The sequence below is a fragment of the Folsomia candida genome, unplaced genomic scaffold (assembly GCF_002217175.1).
Source record: "Folsomia candida strain VU population unplaced genomic scaffold, ASM221717v1 Fcan01_Sc011, whole genome shotgun sequence".
NCBI lineage: Eukaryota > Metazoa > Arthropoda > Collembola > Entomobryomorpha > Isotomidae > Folsomia > Folsomia candida.
In genome coordinates, this window is record NW_019091203.1 from 3,863,518 (window position 1) to 3,873,188 (window position 9,671).

Here is a 9,671-nt window from a genome sequence, read left to right on the forward strand (position 1 = left end):
CTTGCTAATTACCAATTTTACCGAGCCACCCACCAAGAAAGTCATGCAAGTCAGGTAGATGGCGATCGAGGTGAAGAATTTTTTCTGAGATCGTTCCGTCACACAGATTAGTTTGACGTTTTTGTCGAAATGGGCGCAAAATGCACCGACCCACGTGGACACGCGGGTCACGACGAAAATCAGTTTGTAGGTGAATTTTGAATACATTTTTTTAATTGTTTCAAATTTTACTAAACATTAACAAATGATTTGAATGACATTTTTCGAAATTTAGATAATCCAAAAGAGTTATCTGAACAACCAATTTGGTAAGATGATGGGTCGGGAATGACATTAATATGGACAAAACCTGTAGCCATGTCACTGTTTTTTGACTTTCGTGACTAATTAGATTAGTACAAATGTATTTGGGACTATGTATGTATGCAATTAAGGTCACGTGATTAACCAGCTGCAATTACAGTTGCAAGGTTTTGCTTAATAATTATGCGAATACAGAAAAATACAATTTGTAAAATTATTTTATGACGCATTTTAGTAACATTTACATACATAGAGTCGTTTTACCAAAACTTTAAGTACGCTAACGGTATTTAAATATTAAGCGATTGAGAGTTTTCGTTTAAGCTTTTGAACACTAAATTTTGTAATAAGTGCGAATCTTAATTAGTGAATAATTAATTTAATAATTCGTTACTATTCCAAAGCTGGAATTGAAACTGATATTTTATTCGTCACGTGACAATAAAATATTCGTGTTGAAAAACTTGCGAATAGAAAATTATAAAATTGTAGAAAATTACCCCCTTAAATTCGGGTATGTAGTAAATGAATACAATTTTGAGTTCTGATTATCCCTGATTTAACACGGGGATCAGTTGGGAGTTTATATTGCATGGTATCAAGAAAATGTCGGGCCTATTTAATAAGATGCACACCATAGTACCAAAGTTCCTGAAAATTAGTTTACTAATAAAACGTACGTACCCATAATATGTATGTAATATAACTAACCTCATAAATATGTTCCACATGAACCAAATTGTCGACCCGACCTCGTATTTACGTATGTACGTATTTAGTTGCGTATTAATTAATTGCCAAAAATCACATAGCAGGTTTTGACTGAAATAACGTCACTACAATGTGCATATGTACACCATTTACTGCATATGTAGTGCACTTAGGATTTGTATCTGTAAATATTGAGAAATATACAAAAAGTATATATGTAAGGTAAATACATATATGTATACGTACATATGTATGAGAATTATTATTGCGATAGAAACTTGGTTTTCGATGTTTTTTCGATAGTGAGTTAAGATCTTATTATTGATCGACGAATTCACAGTATCAATTAAACATGTTTCTAAGATTTAACTAATTCATCAGCATAGGAGTACTTACATACATACATAATTATGTAAATTTCCTAAGGAAATAATATATTCCAATGCTTTTAGCACATCCATAATTTCATCATTGTTTTCATAATCATTAAAGTATTAAACTAACATGATTCGCTTTTCTAGATGTTTTTATGTATACTGCGGTTCGACTAATATACATATATACTAAAATATTGACAAAACGTGACATTTCTAGGCAGATTTTTTTACGAATGTTAAAAATTATCTACAAGATAATCTACGTTTATTAATAAACAAGGTCCCAAAAAATGGGAAATCTTAGTGAGGCAGTGCAATCTCAACTCAGAAATAAAATTAGATTGCAGAATTTTTGAATCACCGCTCTCAGAAATACACCCCATTAATAGTAGGGTGTGTATTTCTAAAACATAATGGTCCATTATATTTGATCTCAGTTAATTTAGCACATTTCTTTTTCACTAGTAAAAACGCATTAAATTCGCAAATTAAGATTGGAGAATTCATTCTTATAAGCAAAATTTAGTGCATCCGGTGAAAATGATATTCAGAGCGGTGATGCAAAAATTCTGCAATCTAATTTTATTTCTGAGTTGAGATTGCACTGCCTCACTAAGATTTCCCATTTTTTGGGACCTTGTTTATTTAAAACTTGTAATTCGGTTGTCAACGACATTATTGCACCGCATTATACTTGCATCCACAGTAATTTTACTAAATTTTTAATTTTCAAAATTGAATAGCGTCGTGATTTCTTAACCGATTTCGGTCAATTTGGTCTTAAAATGATCAGAAGGAATCAGCGTAGCTTTTTCCAATAATTTAGGACAATGTGATGCTCTGAAATGGAACAATGGATGGAAAGGTGACTCCGAGTGCAAATTTTTGCACTATTTCGCCCATAACTCGGGTAAAAATCAAAAATTCGCCAAGTCAACTAGTACATCGTTTCTAAATCCTGTAACAATGATCTGTGCAAAATTTCATCAAAATCGGTTGAGAAATGGCCGAGAAATCGACTTATGTCACTTTTTTGGGTGGGGTAAATGCATACTTAGTAAATTTTTTTCGTTGTTAGGTATTTGCCTCACTAAGAATAAATTTTTTTCGTTGTTAGGTATTTGCCTCACTAAGAAAAACTATCCGTACAAAATAACTTGTTAGAAAATTTTCTAAGGAATTGAGATTAATTATATTTGCTAAAAATCGGTGTAAAATTTCAGCGAAATCTGACCTTCCCGTTCTGATAACAGCGTAAGTAATCATAAATAATACTATGGAAGAAATGATTGCGTACTTATAAAATAAACACGTATCACGAGCAATATCAAGGAGATAAGTAAGTGGCCATTATTACACACAAATTCGCATTCACCTTTGCACATATATAATTAAGATGCTAAACAATTCGCATAACCAGCGAATTTACACTGTTTGTCTTTACGTTTGTATTGACTTCATCAAATTCCAGGTGAGACGGCTCCCTAATTTAATGTTTAAACATGTCAAACGGGTTACAATCTTTATCTTGTGTGTATTTAAAGTAGTGTCCGGGAACTTGGACCGGAAGTGTATTTATTACCAGATTTCTTAATACCGGGTGACAATGTTAACTAATTTGTGTAGGTATTTGTATGTTTCTTTTGAGGTGATGTACATACATCTTATAGTTAGTTTTCGTACACGGGCATGTCCAAAGTTCAGGTTTACGCTGAATTTAGTAAATAAATAAATAAACAATGTGACGCAGTCATGCTGTCATGACTTGTTAGTAAATTTTGTTTTGCAAGTTGGAAAGAAATCCCGAGATTTCGTGATGTCATGTATGCTTTACTTGTAATAAATATAAAGACAGAATGGCATAAATTTCATCATAGAATATTTACTGGTTTCGGAAGGTTAAACATACTAAAATTTGTGCTCTCGTGATAACTTCGAAGATCGTGACTATTTAGCTTGTATAAAAATGGAAGTTTGTACATTTCCAAATATATCAGAATTTGAAAATTCTACGTTTTCACAATTTCAGAAACTTAGCGCGAATAGAACCCCGATATTAACACCGTACAGTTTTGAACTTGTAGATTGGGAGAGTTGGGGAGATTCCATGGGGGAAAATTGGATTTTACCAATTCCCACGGGAATTTTGTATTTGGCGACGATTTTTACGGTTAAAAAGATCATGATGAGAAGGAAAGGATTTGATTTGAGTGGCGAATTATTCCTCTGGAATGCAGGACTCGGTCTCTTTTCACTTATTGGATTTGTGAGAACGGTTCCAGAATTAGTCGTGAGAATTTGGGAGGATGGATTTCAAAATTCGATATGTGTCGGGTAAGCGAGAAAGTTTGACATTAACAATTTGTAAGAAATTTTAGAAATATGTTTCTAAAATGTGAGCAAGGCCAAATGAGATTTTTGTACGAAAAGCTGAACGATTTTTAGTAATCGCATATATGTAGTAATTAAATATTCAAATTAATGCTTACATTTTAATCATGGAGTGTAAAAATTGCAAAATTATTTATTTCAATCAAGAGATTTTTTAAAATGTAATTAAAAACTATCTGAAATTTTAACACTGTTTTATTTTTTTTCAGGAATCAGTTCAGTGCTCCCTTCGCCTTCTGGATATTTCTATTCACATATTCAAAATTTGTCGAACTAGGTAAAATTAAGATAAAAAAGTGAACTTATTTTATAAATAGATATTTAAACAATGTCATCGTCTTTGATGCGTAGCAACGCATAAATTTTACACTCTTACAAATAACCTTTGCCCTTCGATTAATACATGAATTCTCAATTCTATATTTACTAAATTTTACTAAATCCTTTACGTACGGTCCCTAAAACGATGATCAAACCTTGGTTTTTCAGGTGACACAATGTTCATCGTACTGAGAAAGAAGCCGCTTTTGTTTCTTCAGTGGTACGAAATACATACATAATTACGTGCTAATCATGCATAATTGCTCATTTACATAATTCATAATATCATCTTTGTTCTGCCAGGTACCATCACATCGTTACGTTAACGTACTGCTGGCTGATTGTCCCATTCTTTGAACCGGTGGGGGCATACTTTGCCGTGATGAATTATGGTGTGCACAGGTAAATGATTTTCAAAAAATGTTTATTTCCCATTATGTACCAAAAAAGTGTAAATACTTAAAATGTACACTCTTAGAAGTCTGATATAGTCAGGCATGCCTTAATTTCCAGTATTAAAATGTTTACCACTTTGTCTTAAAATTTGACCGGTATGCAAAAATTTGCCAATGATGTGGTAAAACTTTATGTATTACTACGTCATACGATTGATCAATACCGCTAACTATTAGCTAGAGTCAGACAAACATGAATGCAGCTTGGTGATATTTTAATACCGGATTTCTTAAAGTGTTGTACAAGATTCAAAAATCTTAATTATTTTCAGCTTGATGTACCCTTATTTTGCGGTGAAAGCATTGGGCTGGAATGCACCCCGCTGGTTGGCAAATATTATCACGACGGCGCAATTGTTACAAATGTGGGCGGGATTTTTCCTAAATTTCTACTCCGTCTTTTTAACATGTAAGTGGAAATAATTTACTGAAATGAACATTCGCCTACAATCGAATGAGAATTGTAATTTTCTAAATATTTTCTACTTTTCTGTTTAGGGCGAGGAATACCATGCTATCGGGCTCCGCTAAGTATTTACGCCGGTTTTGTAGTCTATGGAAGTTTCATTTTTGTCTTCACGCTATTGTTTAGAGAAGTCGTGTCAAAATCGAGGAAAATACCAGTAATGAAGAGTAAATCGATGTAAGTAATTATCTAACTAATGACTTATTAAATTACATAAATAATGTAGAAAATATTGAATATTTAATTCTTTGTGTATAAATTATCAAAAGCTCATAAAACGTCAAAATTTTGCTGAAACATAAAATTAGTTGATCACATAGATTTATAAATCGTGAACACTTCGAAAATATGGAAAGTCAGCAACAGTGGAGACCCTATTTAATGCAATATGAATTACAGAAATACTGGTTTAAAAGTTTCGCACTGTTCAAGGCATCCTGCGATATACCCAAACAATGACTTCGAAAATCTGATCCAAACTACTGTATATGAATGCCTTGCCCATTTATATCTTGCACTATGCTCTTAAAAATAATGTTTCCCTTAAACGAACTTATGTATTACAAAATTGAATAATGAATTTATGTATATTCGGTCAACATTGATAGTGAATTTACCAACATACCTTGTGGCAGTTAAGTAAATTTTCATTAGTGTAAATACTCTCGGTTTTATATACTAAAAATTTTTACACCACTGAGTAGCTCGCCGTCATCAAAGTTAGCGACATGGTTTGAGTAAGACAGAAGTTCTGGATGGTGAGTGGCGTTCTTCGATCAATGAAATTGTTCGAACCCAATTTAATCTTAAGGGGGCGACATGCCCCCAGCTTTCGTTTGATAAAGGCCCTCTCGACCTTAGTGATTTTCAGTCTCCATCTTTTCACAGAGGTCAGCAGCCGAGCTGAATTGACATTGACGCGCGATGCCATCGTAACAATTAAAATATTGATCAATCCAGAATTGACAAAGATCATGGGAAACAGGAGAAATTGTGGCATTTCAATCATTCCGTGGAGATGGATTGACGAATATAATCCAAGCACTTGAGCTATCGGAACCCCGAGAAGAATTGTGGGTACGAGACGATTTTGCAGAACGGCGTTGAAAGATTTCTCCAATACTTGGAAGCTATGGTAAATTCGAATCCATTCCTGAAGGTGATGAAACGTCGAAATTTTACTGAAACATAAAATAAATTAACTAATGAGATATGCAATTGCTTGGCCCCTTTGGAAATATGGGAAATGTAGCAATAATTCTAATCGTCATGTAATACAAATTTTGGAACAAGTAGTGTTGCAATAATCCCTTAAAAAATAGACATTGCGCAAATTGGCTTTGATTTGTTGAAGATTGATCGTTTATGCAAGGTCTTTGCAAACTTAGACGGTTAACTTTGCAGATTTAGTCACAACCTTGTATATATATTTGCTGGGCCGTTAGTGTTAGGGTTGGTTATCCGATCCGACAGATCAGGTAATAGCTACTCGGATCGACCTACCCTAATTAGTGTTGACATGATTATACCTGTCAATTTCTTTGAGATACATCAGGAAGCAGAACGTCCCCATGAAAAATGTTGATATGACGAGGGCAGAACATGAGTAGAGTGAGTGGAACATAATCCAAGCTTCGAAAATGTGAACTGCTCCGGTCAACTTATAACCACGCAACGCTTCACAGTTGGAAAACATGGATAAGATGAAGGGCGGCGAGCAAGGCAGCAAAGTCAAGAAGAAAAACACACCAAACGCTACGCTTGTCTGGGAGGCTTCCATTACGTGGATAAAAATTACCATAACTTTTACCTTGAGGGACTCTGGACCTGTCAACATTCCTGAAATTCATAGGACATATGTATTTTTAAATTAAGTGATATAAAAATCTATAAAAATGACTGCTGAAATAATAGGGAGCTTTACTAGCGAAATTTGTTAACTAATCAGAAATGCACCATTACGGATCATGGTACCCGTTTGAAAGGAAATGTACCCGGACTTCTTTATTGAGAAAACAAGACAAATGAAGGGAATCAGACGCCGCTTAACGCATTGATCCAGGTTGACGCCGGAGGTCATGATTCCTTCCATTGTATGGGGCTTGAAATTGCGACCATTTTCGCCCATGGCCAACCAAACCAAGCATTTTGTGCGTTATTTCGCTTTTGGAATAGTTCTTTCGTCGCATTTCACTTCAATACAAGTTCTTGCATAGAAATATTGCGAAATTGATACATCAAATTTGTCGGATATGAGATAGTTCTCGTCGTTAATAACCGAAAATTTCGATCTTGATTTCTTGTAAATTTCCTGTACCCCTGTTTTGGCTTGCTGTTTTTTATCCTTATACACTTTTGAGCTTTCTGTTTTTCTTGAAATCTTATCCCTATTTAATGTACTTTAATTTTCCTAAACGTTGTGGTGCGTACCCTGACCGTGTGGAAGCGGTTGGGTACGGAACGGATGGGTTCCGTTTGCACAGCCGTTTGCACAGCTTCCAAGGTTTTGAGGGTCGTCCGAGATACCAAGCTTCCGATAATATTTGTGAAAGTTGCAGTTTTATCTACTTCAGACCTTTGCAATACATCGTAAATAGTTGATTTTTGGTGACCTTGGCTTCCAAAATTTTAGCAGAGTTTTTCCTTGTTACAGTCGAACGAGATTTTCATAGCAGTGAAAAAAACGAGTTATGAGTTCCTGTTTTTCGACTCATGCCATTTTGCTCAAACTGACTTGTCAGATTATTGATATACGATTATGATTACTATTTTGGTTTGTACTTACGAGAACATATATAGGATTAAATTATTCGTACGATTTCGTACCGAATTAATTGAATTTATGAAATTCTGAGAACTTAGTAAAAACACCATATTTTGGGGTTGTTTCCATGGATTTCTGTAATTTCTCTTGCAGAATTACTTTGTGAAATAAGGACATGTTCAATTGCTGGGTAAATTTGCGAAAAAAAAATCCCATGGTTTTCCTGCAAATTTTTTGAGAAATCTCACATATCTCGCAAAACTTTGCAAGTTATGTTTCTATTCTCAATTTGCGAGATATGCGAGATATGCGAAGGTTGACGTGAGTACGCTCATTATAAAAACGTTAAGAAAAAAGTGTATACCTTTTCGTTGTAAATAACGCTCGAAATCCATCATCGAGTTCATAACTTGGATGGTTCCATTATCAAGATTGTAATTCCATCGAATTATTGCACAAACTAAATGCATTAAGAAAAATACTAAACCCTGAAACTTTCCGGTGACCGAGATCGGCCCAAAAGCTAAATTTATACCCATGGAAAATGTGTAACACGCGGATAAAATGCATTGAACTCGAAAAACTTTAATTTGAAGGATTGACTTGCTACTGATAAATTTTTTCGAGGTTTTATCAAAATCGAATGGAATGCAGTAAAGGAATTTGCATTGACGGAAACGATTCTTGATCACGGGGAGAAATGAGCTTGTAAACATGGCAGAGAGGATTGAATATTGATGTCTTTTAAAATTTCGAAAACTGTTAGAAATTTGGTGCGAAATAAATTCCGGAGATAAATAAATATCCTGTAAGTTAAAACATACTGGTCAAACGTAGACGGCACAAGGATTTAATTGCCCGATGAGAAATTACCCATTAATTTTTAATCATTGTCCGTTAAAAAGATTGATGTTAATTAAGTTGGTATTGATTCATATATGAATCACCGTTATAACTTCTTGCGTATTTGTGTTATCTTACCAATTAAAAGAGCAGACAATGCACTCTTAAAAATAGTGTTACCTTTTTGAAAGGAAATGTGCTATTAATTTGATATTAAGTAAACTACACTAAATCAAAATTTACGCTAGCTCGATAAAGAACAAAGGTTACACTGGATTTTTCACAGTTAACTTAATACAAAATTTTGACAGCTTACTTGTAAACGGGGGATAACTTTACTTTTAAAAGTGATATCTACAGCATAGGTAATCAAACTAATGTGTTCCTGCGACAATCAAGAAGATAAATGAAGCCAATCAAAATAATTTACTACTTGTGAATTAATTATTTATGGATCTCCCAATGACACGTGCCTCCATCGGTAAAATCATTATTTGGAATAATCATACTACAATTTTTATATCTTTTTACTGCAAACCACGTATTCATTTTACCACTCTTTTTTGATAAAGTGGCGATTTTACGGATGAGCTTCAAATTTGACGACATGAAGTATAAAATGTTCCGCTAATTAGACCGTAACATAAATATGGACAAAAATTTCCAATTTTTTATTTTTTGTAACTGTTAAATATTGACCAAAAATACTTGCAATAATGAAACCTTTTGGCAGAATATTTACGAATTTTTTTTAATGTAATATGTAAATGTTTTTATTTTTAAATGTGTTGTAAAAAATTATTAAAAATTTCCAAAATTTCCATTTCCATTTACTAGTTAAGCCAAACAGCGGCACTGCTTTAGCGGCCATTTTTTTTAATTCCTGGCCCACTGTGCCATGTGGCAAAAGGTTCACAGCCTGCAGGAAGGTTCAGGTTCTCCGCAAGTGGGCAATACACTTCCTATTCGTTCAAAACCTTTTATGCAAATGTCCTGCTTGGATTGCAAATATTTCCACTTTTTATTTTTTACTTCTATAT

The 9,671-nt window shown here is 33.8% G+C and overlaps 1 protein-coding gene across 1 annotated transcript; it reads left to right on the forward strand.

Moving 5' to 3' along the window:
• The first annotated feature begins 3,289 nt into the window (after nt 1-3,289).
• Nucleotides 3,290-9,331, forward strand: LOC110854875 (elongation of very long chain fatty acids protein 6). Its single transcript, XM_035855566.1, has 6 exons — nt 3,290-3,725; nt 3,992-4,059; nt 4,272-4,323; nt 4,407-4,505; nt 4,831-4,967; nt 5,057-9,331. The coding sequence occupies exons 1-6, from the start codon at nt 3,358-3,360 to the stop codon at nt 5,203-5,205; spliced, it is 873 nt and encodes a 290-aa protein (XP_035711459.1). The 5' UTR covers nt 3,290-3,357; the 3' UTR covers nt 5,206-9,331.
• Nucleotides 9,332-9,671: the final 340 nt, after the last annotated feature.